Source organism: Drosophila ficusphila, unplaced genomic scaffold, assembly GCF_018152265.1.
Source record: "Drosophila ficusphila isolate 14025-0441.05 unplaced genomic scaffold, ASM1815226v1 contig_791, whole genome shotgun sequence".
Taxonomy (NCBI): Eukaryota; Metazoa; Arthropoda; class Insecta; order Diptera; family Drosophilidae; genus Drosophila; species Drosophila ficusphila.
Genome location: NW_025064737.1, coordinates 1,157,815 through 1,176,408, shown reverse-complemented (window position 1 = coordinate 1,176,408; position 18,594 = coordinate 1,157,815). Strand labels below are relative to the sequence as shown.

Genomic DNA, 18,594 nt, shown 5'->3' with positions numbered 1-18,594 from the left:
ACGTTTGAGCCATAAAAACCAACAATACGACCCTCTAGCTATCTGCGCTGGTGTGCGTTTCGAACACTGTAAATCACTTGCGGACCCGACAAACGGGTGCGAGGGAGAGGCAGCAATGTGCGCATTTTCGAAAAGCAGACCATCCCACTCGCACCCATGGCAGACTCCGCCTCCCGGTTTGATTTATGCGACGAGGGTGCCACGGCAACCGGCCTATGGCGCTCCAGCTTTTCGTTCGCCGCGGCCGGGAAATGGGGAAAAGCGCGCTGCTGGGAAAACCGTAAAGCGAAAAGCGAAAAGCGAGAAAAAAACAGGTAGTTGGCAGCCACTCCAGGACGCATCTGCCCCCGGTTCACGGTCCAGATTAGGCCGAAATCATCCTAGATTAGGAGTCTCGGCCCCGCACGTCCCCACTTTATTTGTATTCAATCGTGGCGCTGTTCCGCTAAATCACCGTCACATTATTATTTCGCATTATTATTTTATAAACGTTCCGCTCCGCTCCGCGTTCATTTCCATTTTTATTGGCCGCCTTCGAAAATGCAAAGTCTCCTGCTAAAGTTATTCCTCCTTTAAAACGAGCTCGTTGGCAGTTGTCTCTGAGTTTAAATTTATTGGTCTGTTTTTCGGGGCTTGGGTTCATTTGGACTCCAGCCAAGTTCAAGTTCTCATGATTCATTCGGTTTTGGGGCTTAACGATTTTGATTTGTTTGGCTAAATGCCTTAATTAAAAGTCGATTTCATATTTGCTACCAACATTCCAGATTCAGAGCTGAACAAATGTTGTTTGATTTCGACGGCATTTGAATTTGAATTCGATTAATTACTTTGTTTCATTTTTTTAGGGTCTGTTAGCTATTTTTGTAACAAGATACAGTGAAGAAAACACACCCAAACCTGATTTTCAATAGGACTATTGTATTGGAAATTATTTTTGGAAAATTTAATATAAAATCAAAATGATAAAAAGTTGTGTGCTCTTGTAAACTTAAAAATAGATAATGATTTGCCTAAAAAAAGACTGATATGATTTCAACCTACGAATAATCGATTGCATTTTTAACATGCCCCTTGTAAAAATAATGTCAGTCTAGGATATCTAATGGACATCTACAACTTTGATTTAATTTAAAAGCGTTGTTTAAATTTTTAACAATGGAACAAAAAAAAAATATACATTAGAAGCACTAAAAAAACTGTCAGTTGGGTTTTTACTTAAAACTTGTTGCAAAAAGAAAAAGGCTAATGCGCTTTAACGAAAATTAGAAAATATATCCGGTTTTAAGCCAATTTAAAGTGTTCTTCCGATGCTCAAGGCTTGTGTAATGTTTCCACATGTTGTTCCATTGTTTTACTTAAACACACATGTAGAACATTGTGTTTGCTCTATCTACAGAACCCGCATATCACCCCGAGGAAAATAAAATTTGTAAAAAACGAAGAGATGGAAAATAAATGAAAAACTAAAAAAAGAAATCATAAGAGAGACGCCTGCGTGTACTTCTGTAATTGGAGTTGATGTTGGCGATGCCAGCGGGCAGTCAGAGCCAGACTTTCGTATCCCAATCCATGGCACCATCCTCTCGGATCCCATTCCATTCCAGATCCATGGAGGGTCCCCTCAGCAGCATCCAACATGTTGCAGGCGATTTTTCATCATCGCTTGCATGTAGTTCCTCCGACGTTGTAGTTGTTGTTCCTCACACACACTCGCTCAATTTTTAATATGAAACAATCATCCACGATTGTAGTTTGTTTTTAGTTAAAGAAAACAGCGCTTAACGCGAAATAGGAATTTTCAAATTAAGTGTGGACACAGAACAGAACTGGAAGAAAAATTTGTGAATAACTTTATAGTATACCATACCACACAAAACAAATTAAGAAAACTTTGAAAAATTTTTATTTTACTATACGCTTATTCTTATTAGTGAGTTCCCGTAAATATAATTTTATTACAAAACTATTAAAACTCTATAGAACAAACTCTACATTTAATAAAGCATTTTCGTTTTATAAAAATGTCCCTTTTACTGAATGCTATATTTTATTAGTTGGTTAGAGTAATTAGCACCTTAATTATTACAACTTTTCAGAGGTTCAGTTGACAAGATAGATCAGATAACATTATGATTTTGTTTCTGTGCACCAACGGAACTGAAACTGCAACAGTTTCCAATTAAACGATCCAAGAAAAATGGATACCCCTCCCCGGACCAAACTCACGACAATTCGTTAATACCTTACCATTTGAGTTCTTCACGCATCCGTAATGGAAATGGGGGCTTTTCGAATAGGTTGGAGGATGGCTGCCCGGGCTTAGGAGCAGTTGATAAATACCCTCCATTTGGAGGCAAACACAAGTCGGTGTTAGCCGGGATATACGCGATATTTGGAGCAGAGCAAAGTCTTACGGAATCAACTGCAGTTGGCGATGCATTGAGAGATGCATTTACATTAAAGGCCAATTTAAATTAATTTCCACTCTCTGCTTTTTGGCAGCTACCAGTTTTCAGTTTTCAGTTTCCAGTCGTCGCTCCTCGGTTCTCGCTCCTCGAAGCCCCAGTGTCAGTGTCAGTCCATTCACATTTGATTATGACAAACGTTGCTCAGCTGTCAGACATGAGCTACTTAGTTGCACAAGATGGCTGGCAAAGTTGCTGAGGAGGGAGAGGGAGGGGACATCGGGTTCTTGAGACTGGTGAGTGGTTCTGGAGAAGAGGGACCTGGAGGTCATTAGGAGGATACAACAGCTGAGCTTAAGCGATGGGATCAGGGCATGGGACCCAGGGTCTCTGGGCTTCAAAAACGAAGCAACTGCAGGGCACACCTCTTCAAAATTGGAAAATAATGTATAAGCAACTAAAACACTTTGTTTTTGAATCCCCAGTTAATCAATTAAATATCCATGAGTTTTATTTTCACAACAATAAATAAAATGTATAAATTAGGTGCAGAAAATCTTCCCGAACTTCGACCGTCTTACATACAAGCTAAAAACATTTTTAAACTAATCGGTAAAGTGCTATAAACACTACTTTTAAAAAAGTGTACCAGATATTTGCTCGATAGTAGTTATTGCCCTTTTAACTTATTTATTAAAACTGTTTTCTTTACAAATGCAAATTTAGCAACAAAACAGTGCCAATAAAACAGCATCCAGTTCTGGGAAAACGCCATTTTGATTGAATTTTTATACGAACGCACATCCCCCTTACATATACAAGGACCATAAGGACACGTTTGCCAGCCAGATAACCAAGCTTTTTCCGCAGTGGGAAAAGCTTTAACTGTATATTGCTCTCGCTTTGGCCGCAGCTGCTGCAGGACGAGATGTTTTTCGGGGGAAAGCGGAGGGGGACGGGATTCAGGGGGACGGGGACTGTTGCGCATGTCCTTAGCCACAAGCTGCGTACTTATGCCGTGATTAATTTCCCAGAACAGCGGCGAAAGTTGCCACGAATCTATGAGATACTTTAAAGTGTGTTTAAAGTGAGTGCGAACCTAGCATCGAAGTATTTAAAAATGGCCGACGAGGGATAAAAGGCAGCTGCTCACTTCCAGCAGCCCCTAGGATTCGTTCCCAGCCAAAAGTCCTGACAGCAATCAATCAGATCGCAACAAAAGATACGCAGCAAAAAAAGAGAAGAATACACACAAATTCTATAAATTCCCGACTGGCTGCTCTTGAAATTCTGCACCAAGGTCGAGCGCTCAGCTCAATGTCCTTCTAACAGGTCCTTCGGCATTGTTCAACATGTTCCAGTTGTAGTTTTTGGCAAATGCTTGCCAATTCCTTACCCGAAACTCCTTTCGCCCGATTCCGAATCGGATTTCGATGCCGAGGCTCATTTGTGTTCATTATCGTCCTGCGGCGCGCCGCCAACGGAATCCTTCCATGCCAATTCCCTAGTTTGGGTTCTCCTTCGCCCACACTATGCGTGTGAACAATGCGGGCATTCACTTGCTCGCAGCACTGTGCTACATGTGTCTCGATTGTGTCCTTTCACTCTGCATTTCCCTCCTGCCGCCGCTGCTAATCAGCGCCGCTTTAATTAGCCCACCTCATCAAGGCCACATTAAAGGCGCAGAAGGATTGCAGCAGTGGGAGATGCGCAAATGCCTTCCATTCGACACGGTTTCAAGTTAATCCTGCTAAGAAGGAAATGCGGAAATAATTTAAAGCGAAAACAAGAATATTTCAGATAGGGACTTTACTTTAAATATGGAATATATTTTTTTAACACTACATATTTGTACTTTGTCAGGAATAACTCCAGAAGATTTTTAAACTAAGGTATATGTTTAAGGTATTAATGTTTATAAGTACTATAAAAAACCTTATTTAAAAGTTAAGAAAATTTGTTTAGTACCAAAATATGTAAAAAAATAACTATTTCATATATAAGGTTTCTAAAATCAGAAGAAAATAGTCTTGCACAATTTCCAATCTCTTTTATTCCCAAATATAATAATGCACTTTTGGTTCCTATAGTTTTCGACTCTTCTCATGCAGTTTTAAAATAATAAAATAATTTTAAAAATGTTGCGGAAGGGGCGAAATGTGTTGCAGCATTGCACTTGCAACATTTATTGCATTGGGTTTGCAACACTGTTGCAGAAAGGACAGTTGCAAGCAGTGCATCCTGATCTGCGTTACCATCGTAACAAAGGGGTGGGTTTGCGTCCAGGTTTATGCCAACAAAAAAATATCTTCGAAAAACTATTTTGTAGAATGTAAGGAATAGTTTTTCCAATAAGAAGGATTGGAAATAAGGATAAAACTCTATTATTTCTAGCCAACTAGAAACTTATTATCCCTGTCTTAATACCTTTCTCACAACCACAGATGCCGCTTTAATTAGTTTTCAGCGATTTCAGGATCAACCATTAAAGTACAGTTCAAGTTTAAAACAAATTCCAAGCCCAAACATACTCAAATGTTTCAAGAGTTTCCGAGCCCCTTTTTGGAGCTGTCAAGTTGTACATCGACCTTGGTCATTAATCCTCCCATTCACGTCAAATTTGTACAATTCGAATGTCAATTCGAGAAGGAGAAAGTTTTCAACGTCTGACGCGCCAGCAGAAAAATCAATATTGCCAAACGCATGTGTTTCCATTAACAATTTGTTTTGGCGAACTTGAAACTCGAAGCACCCAAAACACGAAGAGCCTTGAACCGATGCTAAAAAATAAATTAGAAAATTCCTCCGCACCCGCGGGCACATATGCAGAAAAGCCCAGTGAAGTTTTCACCTCCATGACTGGGGCCATCGACTCTGCCGCTCAGAATTAGGGTTTTCACGGGCTGCGGAAGGGAAAATCTGTGGGGCGGGGAGGCTGGCGCCTTGCCTAATTTGAATACACGCATAAGGAGAATTTGTGTGTGCCTGAAAATGGAAATTCTGTGTGCGATTCGCTCACTGACTGACTGACACATATTTGGGCATGATCAAAATTAATGACCCGGCACTCATATAGGCGCAGAAACTCAAGCACGGAGACACCTTGACGCACACACTCCGCTGATGCAACACGAGCTCTGAAAATGGGTCAAATGGGGTTTGCTTCAGCTTTTTTTGGGAGAAGATTTACTTTTTTGTGTTACTTTTTTGTTGAGAGTGAACAAAAAAAAATTAAAAGGAAAACTAAAATTCTGGAAAAAAAATTGGTTCTTACTTCTAAGATTACTGAAAGAAATAGCCTCTAAATAAAATGAGAAACTAATAAAAATAATTGGGTAAGATGCAAATACTTTATAGGTTTCAAATCAGTAACTAGTTTAGATGAATGCGTACCGTGCTTATCTTTTTTAATCTTAACTATTTACCCATCACATTAAAAGTTTACTAAAAACCAACATGATAAGATACTTTTTAGCTTGTTCTGTTTTTACAAAACTAACAATGCTGCCGTTTATGGTTTACGAATTTCATTCTTAATTCCAGTAATCATCCTAAGAGATTAGTCTGTGGTAATTGTATCTGCTCCTCCTTTGTGTAAATATTATTTTAGGGATTCTTTTGCCGCCGTTTAGCGTCACATGCAACTTGCCATCATTCCGAGTTAAGCGCTTTTTTCGACCCGAGCTGTCGGTTATTAAAAGTCATAATTGAATTTCTTGTAAACAGTTGTTTGTTGTGAAAGATGTGGCCCGAACATGCAAAAACCCGCCGATAAAAAGCTGAAGGCGAAGAAGGAACGCGGCCGTGTCGGCGCTGGAAATTTCGAAAGTATGAAAAAAGCAATTAAAACTGATATAATGAATTCTTTCTTTAGCCATGTTTCTCTTTCGAGGTTGGAGTTGAATCCGGAGTCGCAGTTGGTTTTCTGCCTGGCTGGTGAAGGGATTGGCCTTCGTTTTACCCGTCTGCCGCCCCCTTCCCCCAGAAATTTTCCGGGCTGATTAGCATGAGGCGTAACAGTTTTTAATTGCAGCCACATTTCGCCGAGCCCCGAATGTGCAGCAACAGAAAACCTGGCAACACATAATGATAGCAACACTTATCTGGCCATCAGAAAGTTGAAAAAGTTATACACTTTTTCAATTTTTTTCACAATCACAAAAGTTGGTGTGCCGGCTGCTTTCCCTTTATTTTGTTGTCACCTGATGATTTTTTGGTGTCTCTTTTTGTTTGGATTACAATAAATCTGTATTGTTGCGTCCATATCCCTTAATGTAAATAGTATTTCTTTTTATTTGATACTTTAAATAAAAGAGCTGAGTTTTATGAAAGATAATGTCTATAGATGGTTTAATTCTTTTTCTGGAAAATACATATCTATGGTAAAACAAAGGACTTAATATTTATATGGTAATAGGAAAAATCACATTAAAGTTAAGTTAAGTTACAGTTAAGTTTAAGCAAAGCTTGCAATATTTTTAAATAAAGTAATACGTAGGTATATTCAAATATGCAGATATACACAAAAATTTATTATTTTTGTTAGTTGCGTTAGTTTTACAACAGATGTGGTTTATAAATGTAAGGGATTTTAATTTTGGAATACTATTACCTAGCCTTTTTTCCAAGTGGGTTAAATAGTAGCGAACAATGGTTTATACTAGGCTTGATATTAACACTTAGTACTCAGCTTGTATTCAGCTTGCTATGAATCAATTAGCTAGTTTAGGAAATAAACTCATGTCCTGCTCTACATTTAATTTGAGGCCACCCATCGGGTGTTGACTGTCCTTAGCTGCAGTTCCATTATCCTCCTAAGGCTGTCAAGTTATCTACGCCGCTTGTGGCCATTGTCGATGTCTTCGCAGGAACTGCTACAAAAAATTGTGACAATTTACACTGATCTCTGGAACCTGGCCCAGAAGAGTCCCGTCCTTGACTGTCATAAAGTCAGTTCCGCTAAAAATCGTCGTAAAATACTCCCGTGAACTAGAAAAAAATAAAGCACACAAAAAATGTGCCTCAGTTCTAGTTTGGTTTCGAGAAATTCTCTGTTTGCGCGGAGGAAAAAATGGAAACTAGAATATGCGGGACAATAAAAAAAACGATGTGCTGTAAAAACGTTTTAGAGCGAATTCGCTATTGTGTTTCGCGCATTTTGCTCATTGTTAAAAAATTCGAGCATTTTTTCGGGTCGCGACACAATTTTTTGCCGTAGTGCCTCTAGGATTTCTCTTGGTTTTGGCCTCGTTCTCAGGCCCTGGTCTCATATTCCATTTAAAATGCGCGACGCACAAACGTTTTACACGAATTTATGATTTTATCGCTTTACGGCCGGAGTCCCAATAAAACTTTATTGAGGCTGCCGACGGTCGCAGGAGTTCTGCTCGAGTTTCTGGCCGTAGTAGGCCTCGTTTGGTAGCCTCAAAAGTGTAGCAGGGTCAGGTTGCTCGGGATCATCGCGCATCCTGCGAATTAAGCCAGCCCAAGGTCGCGCAGGGTTATGCAAGTCTATGCAACGGATGGCTTGCATAATAAAGGCAAATATTTGTTTAACTGGGAACTGCTCTAGTTAGCATTGTCCCGGCCGTATTGTTCCTGCCCTCACCCCGGTACCGCCCACGAGCCGGAAAAGAGAGTCAATAAAACGTCACCTTCACCTCTTACACAATATTTCACAACGATCTCGCAAATCCGGGGATTAGGCGCACCAGTCCGGCGTTCTCAAAAGGTCCCCGGCATCACGCTCGGCCGTAGTCGCCTTTACTCTAATTTAAATTACCACTCCATTGTTTCAGAAATGTTTTCTAAAAACTGGCCTAGTTTTCACCAAACACTTTTCTTTAAGCAATTTCGAGTAAGTCTTTCGTTTTTACGACCTAAAAACGGTGTAAATTTCCGCGAACTGAATATCATTTTGGGTTGTGTAAGATTTTTTGAATAGGCTCTGTGTTGCGGATTTTGAAATTCGGAAACGCAAAAGAAATGACTGAGGAAGAAAACGAACTCCTTAGAATTATCAGTTGTAATCGTATACAGTTATGAGTTTGGTGAATTTTGTTCATCACAAATTGAATAAGCTTCCTTTTCTATAAATTGGCTTTAATATTCTGTTTAAAAAGGCACATTCTCGTATGGTTCCTACATTTTTTAAATTCGAAAACAAGTATCGATAATTTCGTTCTTTTTTTTTACAAACCAAACTCGTTTTATAAGTTAAAATCTTGATTAGGATGAAAAAAATTACAACTTTTAAAAATTTGTAGTAATTTTTAAACTGTGTCAAAACAAACGAATAAAGCACCATCTGAACATAATCGATACTTTCGGTTTTTTACTTAATTTAAACGAAATTCGTTTGGTTTATAACTTAATATTATCTATAAACACTTACGTACAAAAGAATCAATACCTTTTGATTTTATGATTTCTTTTTTCACATTTTACGCTGATTTTTTCCTGCTGACGGAAACTTGTACTTAAAAAAAAAAAAATCATTTAACTGACTTCCTAGTTTTTTGGTTGATTTCTTGTTTTAATTGTGATAAACTTGAGTTTGCCGTTTATTAAAACCAGATTTTTCAGCACTTAAATATTGAGCTCTTACACATCTTAAAATTTGAGCTCTTAGTCACATAATTTTTTTGTTTGTATCTCAGATTTTAGTACCATCTTGTTAAAAAAAACTGAAATAATTTTATAATAATAATTTAAAAAATTTTTTAAAGGTAAGTAGTAGTTGTGTGATCTTATTTGAAATAATTTTCGAAATCTGAAATTGTAGAATTACTAAAAGAGCAAGCTGTATACATGTTAATATTGGATTTGTATTTTTCAAATTATAAAAAATAGTTCATTTAAAATTAATGTCTAAGATTCCTTAAAAACTACAATATAATAAAGATTATGCATGTCTATTAAAAAACAACGACTTTTTTATTATTTTTAGAAACATTTTAGAAAGGTTTCTCGATCTTTCCAAAGTATGATATAGTCGTCTGATCCCATCCATGCCCTTTGCAAGTAAATTCAAAATTGCTCGACAACATTGCAATTTGACATCTTAATCCTTTCCTTGAGCCGAACTGCAATTACAACTCAATTCTGCAGAGACGGGGGCGTTGGCTGAAGGAAAGTCTGTTTTGGGTAAACAGAGCGAAAATCCTTCCACCGCCCCCGCCTTCGAACCGGCAATTTCCACCTCGATTTCCCTGATTTCCACGGACGAATCAAGGTCTACCTGAAACGGGAAGACGCGTGTGTCTCGCATTAGAATGATTTCCTGGCGAAGGACGAGGTCCGAGTCGCAGGACGACATCGAGGACGAGGCTCGCGCGACTCGCCTCGACTGGACCGACTCGAGTCGACTGTTTATGGATGGTAAATGCACCGTGTCATGGGTCCTTAAGCGTCTTAATTGCCCGCGTATCCTTCGCCGGCGAGCAGCGCAATTGGTTTCCAAGGCGGAAATATTATTGGCACATCATAAAACTATAAAACAGGCTGCAGGGGGGCACCCTTCCTCCTCCGCTAGACATGTCCAGTTCTACAACTCGGTTCTACAACTCGGACATCGGGCTCTGAGATTCAAACTGAGACCATCCAATGCCATCAGCAAATTCGCCGAATTCCGAGGAGCGCGCGCGACTTCGATTCCCCGGCGTACGCCGAACTCCCCGGAGACCTCCGTCCCAATCATTGTTAATAGACTTCGTCCTTATTAGCTGTTGATATCCCACGATGTCGAATAGTTACGAACAGCTATACTGGCATCGAAAAAATTGTCATTCGTAGTGTGTGCAAAGTCGAAAACATTAGGTTATAATTTATATATCATTTCAGGTCATCACTTACAAATTATTGATCAATTTTGATATAATTTCAACAATTAATTTGTAATATATTTCAGCATCTTTATAAAAATAATAAAATGCCAAAAATATAAACAAAATTGATTAATATGAAATCTTTTATAAATATTTCAATAACTTAATTTAAGCCACTATACCCTACCATCCTAAAATTTAAAATCACTTTAAAAATAAACTTTAACTGGTACGTTGACTATCTAAGATGTTTACGCTCTTAACGTTCTTTAGTATTATTTGAAACAAATAGAGCACGTCATTTTACTATACGAGTATTGGTCGTTATTTATTAATCTGAAAATACATAAATGTAAAAAAAATTCCGATTTGCATATATGCACTATATTGGCTTAGTTTGTTTTGTCTCTCAGTTTTTAAGCTATCTAATTAAAAAAAGTTTTATTGTTATTTCTCATGTAAGGAAAACATCCCAGCTCGAAATTTAGTAATATCTAAAAGTGTATATCCGAATTATTCGTTATTTTGAAGAGTTTAAAGGAAATTAAGAAATTAAAAGGACTATATATTTCTTCATTTAATATTTAAATGATCTTTCTATGATTTTAGAAAAATTAAAGTTTTTTATTTTGCACTTTTAACCAACACTGCAAATAAGCAATTCTCAACCTAAGTTCAATCTAAAAAGCCATTAATATAGTACGGATGAGTGGGACAGGCTGACATAGAAGGTGTTAACAAGGCTCTAACTGAGACTTCAGCAATGCGAATTGATATCTGTGGGCCATAAACAGTTCCATTGCGGGGCATAATTCCCATTTCATTCAGCTTACGAGGTCATCATCGCTATTCAAGAGCGGCGGGACAATGCGAATAAGTGTGACAGAAGCAATTACAGCCCGATCCTGATGTCTTCGATGTCAACACAACGGAGCCAGAAGACATGGCAGGCAATTCAAGGATGCGCAGGACGCACAGGACTGCGAACAGAAGCCAAGGACACAGGCGACGCGTGACGCATCGGGAAAATATTTGTAGAAAACATTGAGGAAATCTGAAAGGAAGCACAGCGCGTCGGCATCCTTGACTTTGATTGGTGCCGATCCAAGGACGAAGTGCCATATCCACCCAGAGAGCTGACCTCGAGAGGAGTCGTCGGTGGGCCTCAGATCCAAGGTCATCGAAGTATATGTCCTGTCTGGCTTTCTTTTTGCTACATAACCCAACAATATCTACTAGCTGAAGATTACTTCATCTAGCTAAACACATCTGGCGATTGATCGGGCCAATTTCCCAAGCGAAGAGCTAACCACTCGTGTGCAGTTCGATTGTTAAATTAAACAAGCCGCATAACTCACACGAAAATTTTGAATAATTCTCGAGCATCGCTACTAATTAGCCGCCGATTGAGGCAATCAAATTGATTGCCTGCGATCCGAACCAAAGAAACCTCACGCTGGGATCTCCGGACCCAAGTTAGACGGATTGACGCTGAATCTATATATAGCCGGTGTATCGGAATAATACGGGGGATTTACTCCGATCGCCGGTTGTTTGTTTTGTTTGTTGATAATTTCTCTCGGCCCTTTGCTATTTTATACGCAGCGGGTCGTCTCCTGTTTCACTCTGATAATGAGTGCGATCTACTCGATTGTTTTTATCACCCCTTCCCTACTTTTATGGCATTCGGTGTATAATGAGGAGTGCCCCCGGAGGAGATCAGCCCGACTTCAAAGGAGAACCATCCCCAGCATGTGACCATCGCGGTTTCACTCAAGCTAGGAAAACAAACAAAACTCGGGACTAACTGCCGGTGGAGTATCCTAATGGGACGTCTTATGTAATGCCGCTCCGCTGGACAGGTGCATAGGTATTGGGCCATTTTAGACAAGCTTTTGAAGTTTGAATATTAATGAGTTGCGAGCTGCAGGTTCGCCAATCAATAAACCCATAAAAGAAAACAATACTCCCTCCAATGTTTATATTCAATATATCTGGAAGTATGTTTCGTTTATCTCAGATTGATAAGATAGCGTTTAAATGATATTTGAAAATAAAAATTTATTTCAAAACTCAATTTTATTGCGGTATAAATTATTTAATTTGTGGTTTTAGTTGTAAAACATAAACCAAGTATTTATTATATTTTTTAAATAAATATCAGCTTCATGTTTTAGTGCTTATACAATGTAGTAATGATTTTGGTGGATTCTAGTAATGATTTTGATTGATAAGATCGAGTTTAAAATAAAATGAATTAGAATTTTAACCTATTTTTTATTTATGGTTTTAGATTTAGTTTGATTCCCGAGTGCTTATCTTGTTATTGAAGGTATTTGCAGCTTTCTTTTACTAAGGATAGTTTTCTTAGTGTCCTAATGATGTTGGTCACTCTGGCTGCGCTTGACCAACGGCAGCTGATAGTGCTGCTCCGGGTGAAAATAATGATGCAGCATCGAAAATATATCTGAGGGCTGGGAATTAACACATTCGCCTCCTCCAGGCGCGTGCCTGTTCCACCTTCCCGTGCATTCATCAATATCCGCCGGACCGACCCACCGAGTTGCTACATGGCAGAATAGCTATATAGATGCTATCAGACTGGAGTAACCCTCATGGAAGTGCCAAAAATGTGCAACGCCGCCAGCGGAAGACTGAAAGGAAGGACGAACGGAAAGGGGGAGGGGTTAGAAGGACATAAAGGGACATGCAGCCACTCGGCACAATGGGATGTTCCCGATTCACTGTCAAGGTAATTTATTAATTCGACAATAAAATCGCACGAATTCCTCGGACTGGTATTCTGGATCGGGTTCGGGCTTCCATTCGAGATGGGGTGTGTTGTGGTCGGACACTCGCATGTGGGCCTAACAACTCAATTAAAGTTGCCCGGGTCCTGGACCCCGAGCCTGCTGCACTTCCTTGGTGCGCAGGGAGTTTTATGGCCATGTGTTGAGTTCGGATTAATCTCGATTGAGGCATTGAACGAACCCGATCGGTGGTAGTGAGAAAGCTAAGTGGCTCTGCGCCACTAAATTTGCCAATAAAATTTAATAAAAATTAAAGAGTTGAATGAAGGGAAGGATTTTTAGTTCAGAGATAAAATTTATAGTTTAATTGATTGCGTTCCGCTTATTAAATTAATAAACTTACAGATACTACATAAAAGAGCTTAGATTTTTAATACACTCCTCATTATACGGAAAATAGTTTGTGTAGTTAAATTATTTTAAGCATAATATAAAGCATCATTTTTCTATCTTGAATCTATAGAATCAAATGAAAAAATATTTCAAATGATAAAATGATAAATGAAGTATTGAATTGAAATTTCAAAGTAAAAAAAAAAAATAGCTTGTTTTTTTTTAAATTATTTCGAATAGACAGAAGCAGTTTTCGAGTTTTCTCTGTAGCTCTGAATCTATGTGGAAGAATAAGTTTTGTAACCCACTCCACATCGCTAGCTGATTGTTAAATTTACTCTAAAACCGAAAAGGCGGCTCGCATTCGCGGGTGTTGTTGCAATCACAGGACATCGGGGAAAAGCGAACTGCAGCCTGGCGAACTCTCTTCTGTCAAACTGAAAAACGCCATAAATTTTGTGCAACAATGGAAGCTGCCAGCGGATGGAGACGGGGTTTGGGTTGTTCGGGGATTCGACTTGGGGTAGGGTGGGATTCGCACATGCACAAACGGCACACATATGTCAGATCTATCGATATGTTAGGGGTGTTCAACGGGGGTGGCTATAGAATTCTTTTCCGCCGCATAAGCCGATCAGAAAGTCATGTAAACACAAAAGTGGCGGAGAAGTGATTTTTTTAGCAGTCAATTTAGCTGAGCGGATTTCGGGTGTTATGTAAATATAATATAGCATTTGAGACCCCAGAAATCTTTGAAACCAAGACATGAAATAGTGGGACTTGTATTTTTTCAATATTTTCAATATTTTCTATTTCTCTCTTAAAACAATAAAACCAAATAAATACAACCATATTGAAATATTAACTGCCAGCTTTAAAGTGTTTGTGTTTGGTTACGAATGTATTTGGTATCAAGATGAGAGAAGAAAGAAATATATATTTAAATATATATTGGTCACCATGCAATTGATGCAATAGTCAGGACATTTTGCATAAATGTCGCTCCTTTTTATTATTTGCAAACGAATCCCAGCTATTTTAAACTACCTTTTTGAGACTTTATCAAATGTTGGATATAAATTCTGCCAAGATTTCATTTTGGTATAGCTGTCATGGCCTTCGAAAAATTTAGAAAAATAATAGAAAAATCGAGTTCATTTCTTTGTTGTTAACACGTAAATGTACATTACTTAAACTAAACTAATTGTTTTTAATCCGTTTGTTGAACATTTGTAACATTCTCGTAAATTAATTTTTAAACATTTATAAATCTTGTTAATGGAGAGGTGTTTTAATATTTGTTTAACTGTTTGTGTTTGCAATTGCGCGGGTGAGAAGTGACGTGTTTTTTGGCAGTCACTTTGGCAGGGCGGCGTTCGGGTTTTGGGCAAACAGCGGGCATAGGAGTGAGTTTTTGAGGCCGGGATCCGAGTTGCGCACTTGCCGGGCCACAAGGCAAACAAAAAGCGCAAACACGCGACCCTCGGCCACGCGCAATATCCTTCCAGGATCGGACGCAATGTTATCCTTTGGCCGCCCAGTGCCGCGGAATAAATTCGGAGGGAAAGGGCCGCGGATTCCGGGAACAACTGGCGGCCAGTCCTCGTAGTCGTCTTTCTGCGCGCTGGCAAAAATCCAGAGAAATTTTTAGGGAACCATAAACGGGCCGGGGAAAAAGCCTCCGCGACGGAGGAACGTTTTCAGCAACAGTTTACAGTTCACTATTCCTTTTTATGTCTTTATGATTATTGCAATTAGAGGGAGATCGACGGTGTGTAGTCCTCCTGCTCTGCGCACCTCATAGGTAGGCATCTCATGGCTGTAATTACCGAGCAGCGAGATTCAAGGTCGCCGAGGAGGGGAAGTGCGCGGGCGGATAACTCGCGATGATAATGGGCGCGATGGGTAGGTAATAAGCAGCGCAGCAGGTAGGCCTCGAACGGATAACTCCGGCAGGACCTCGGATAACTCCCCTCCCCTCGGTCGCAAGGACATTTCCCCGGCGGGGAGGGTTGCGAACAGCAGGCGGCAAAGTGTCATGCGCAGGGACATTTATGCGCTATAACGGCGAGCGTGTGCCGAGGTCCTCCGCTTTTGCTATATATGCAGGATCTGCCGCAGGACGAGCTCATTCGCAGACTCACCAGCGTTGCGTGCACATCGCAGAGTTCGATCAGAGTTTAGACACACACACACACACATCAGAGATGGCAGCCACCAACTACAGTTACGCAGAGAACATGAACATGTACAACATGTACCACCCCCACAGCCTGCCGCCCACTTACTACGACAACTCCGCCGGGAACGGTTACTACCAGGGAGGCTACCAGAGCTACCAGGGCTACTACGCCCAGGAGAGCTACTCGGAGAGCTGCTACTACAACAACTACAGCTGCCAGGATCAGGTGACGAGCCAACCCACTCCAGCTGCCCAGCCCACCACCCCCCGCCGAAGGTCGCCAAGCGGAAGGCCGAGGAGGACGCCGCCTCCATCATCGCCGCCGTGGAGGAGCGACCCAGCACACTGAGGGCCCTGCTCACGAATCCCGTGAAGAAGCTGAAGTACACGCCCGACTACTTCTACACCACCGTCGAGCAGGTGAAGAAGGCCCCCGCCGCCAAGGTCGCCGCCAGCCCCGCCCCCAGCTACGAGCAGGAGTACGTGGCGGTCCCCACGCCCTCCGCCTCCGAGGACGTCGACTACTTGGACGTCTACTCTCCGCAATCCCAGTCGCAGTCGCAACTGCAGTTGCAATCGCAGTCGCAGAAGCTGAAGCATGGCGACTTCGCCAGCCCGCCACCGACCACGCCCACTTCTCTGCCGCCCGTCGAGGGCATCAGCACACCACCCCAGTCGCCGGGGGAGAAGTGCTCGTCAGTTGTCAGCCAGGAGATCAATCATCGCATTGTGACAGCCCCGAGCGGGGCCGGCGATTTCAATTGGTCGCACATCGAGGAGACTTTGGCATCAGGTAGGCATCGCTTTAGATCAACCCCTAAAATGCACGACCCTTAAATTATTAGAAAGATATCCCCCTACAAATATTTATATTTAAATTTAATCAATTACTTATCAATATCTTTATTTATTATTTACAGATTGCAAAGACTCCAAACGCACCCGCCAAACCTACACCCGCTACCAGACTCTGGAGCTCGAGAAGGAGTTCCACTTCAATAGGTACATCACCCGTCGCCGCCGCATCGACATCGCCAACGCCTTGAGTTTGAGCGAAAGGCAGATCAAGATCTGGTTCCAGAACCGTCGCATGAAGTCCAAGAAGGACCGCACGCTGGAGAGCTCCCCGGAGCACTACTCCGCGATGATGCCGCCACTGGAAGCCACCACCACCAGCACCGCCGGGGTTCCCCCCGTGCCGATGTACCACCACCAAGCCACCGCTGCGTACCCCGCCTACAACCACGCTCATGGTTACGGTTTGGTGAACGATTACCCCCAGCAGCAGGGGCACCAAAGCCACCAGAGCCACCAGTACGATGCGTACCCGCAGCAGTACCAGCAGCAGTGCGGCTACCAGCAGCATCCGCAGGACCTCTTCCATATGCCCTGAAACCGCCGAAAAACCGAACCGAACCAAAACGAAACCCGAACCAAAACCATAAACGAACGCACTTCTCTCGACCATTTGTAGGTGACACGCAAATGGCGAAAGCCGAGAACGAAGCTGCGATGCGATGAGTCGCACAGTAGAGCGCACTCCCTACGGTGCCCAGAAAGGACCCTTGGGCACAAGGACCAGTGCGCATGTGCAGAGGCCTAAGACGGCAGACGGGCTGAAAGGCAGACAGCCAGAGGATCCTTGCTGCGAGCGGAACCCAGTGGCTGGCCATGATGGGTTCTCAGCGATCGATTAGCTGCGGCCAAACGCAAACCCAAAACACTCAGCCGGGAGGCTGATTGTGGCCAAAAGACTTGGAGACTGACAAATGTTTTTGTACAGATAGTTCTTAAGATAGCCTTATAGTAGAATATTATTTATTTAAATATATAGCAAACATCGAATTTAAACAAATCGATCTGAGTATTTATTTGGGGGTGGGTTGAGGTGGACATTAATTGATTTAAAACTTTTGGGAGATATAAAATTTAAAGAAAGTTAAAGCTTAAATACACAAGCATTTATCAACATTATTTAGCATTTATATCTATAAATATGCTATTACAGATTATTATATTAAGTTCAATTCAAGAAATGTAAGTTGAATAAAAATGGTAAAGTCGAGCGCTCCTAAACTAATTATGCAAATTATGTAGATGCATATAATATTCTTTATTCAGGATTGTATCAATTTGAGATTTACGTAGTTTATATAAACAAACAAATAGAGATGTTTATCGCAGATCTAATTTTACATTTATAGTTTTTAATATAGACCGATTGATTCTGAATTTAGTAAGCAGAAAACTACACATTTTTTGATTAATTGCGTTAAACAAACTAAGTTGCAAATTCGGATTTTTTTTTTTGTGGAATTGCAGTCTTTGATCGCTGAAACCACCCGACAGATTTTTGCTGAACTTATTCGAAAGGCAAACGATTTAATGTTGAGCAGGAATCGTGCAAATTCGGGCAGCTGCATTTTCTCGGTCTATCCCCCTCGTCCCCGACCCACTGCTATCTCTCGGATTTTCTATAATTTTCACTCTTTTCGCCAGAGAAACGTCACATTTTGGTCGAGACTCGGGTATTTCTACCACCACATCCCCTGCTTCCTTCCTCCCCTTCGGCGCAGCTTGCTCCTCTATTGAAGTGAGACATTGATTGGTCATTTTTCATTGCCCGCCCGTGACAGTTATGGGTATCGCTGCGCAAAAGAAAAGCCGGATCCCGATACGGAATCGGAGTCGGAATCAGAAGCAAAGGCGAGGGGAGCCATGAGCAGTTGCATTTTGCCTGGCGTCATTTATCCGACTCATTAGGTAAAAGTGGACAGTGGGTGAGCACGGAGTAGCATCTGTGGTTCATAGGATAGACTTAGGTGCGAAGTGGCATTCGGTTAGTAGAGTGGTGAAATGCAAGCATCAATATGCGAAAGGAAATTTTGTGATCGTAATAAAGTTTACTATCTTCGTTTTAAAGGGGCTGAGGGGCTCTAGTTGCGTAAGCTTACTGACTCACTTTTAAATACAATACTAACTTAAACTAATGCCTTGGTTTTTAGTAATGCAAATAATTTCACTAACTAATTTCTGTG

At 41.0% G+C, this 18,594-nt stretch overlaps 1 protein-coding gene across 1 annotated transcript; it reads left to right on the top strand.

Moving 5' to 3' along the window:
- The first annotated feature begins 15,521 nt into the window (after positions 1–15,521).
- Positions 15,522–17,377, top strand: LOC108089079 (segmentation protein fushi tarazu). Its single transcript, XM_017187185.2, is given in 3 exon segments — positions 15,522–15,816; positions 15,819–16,349; positions 16,477–17,377. Coding segments are annotated over 3 exon segments (1,239 nt in total). The 5' UTR covers positions 15,522–15,581; the 3' UTR covers positions 16,950–17,377.
- The last annotated feature ends 1,217 nt before the right edge of the window (positions 17,378–18,594 follow it).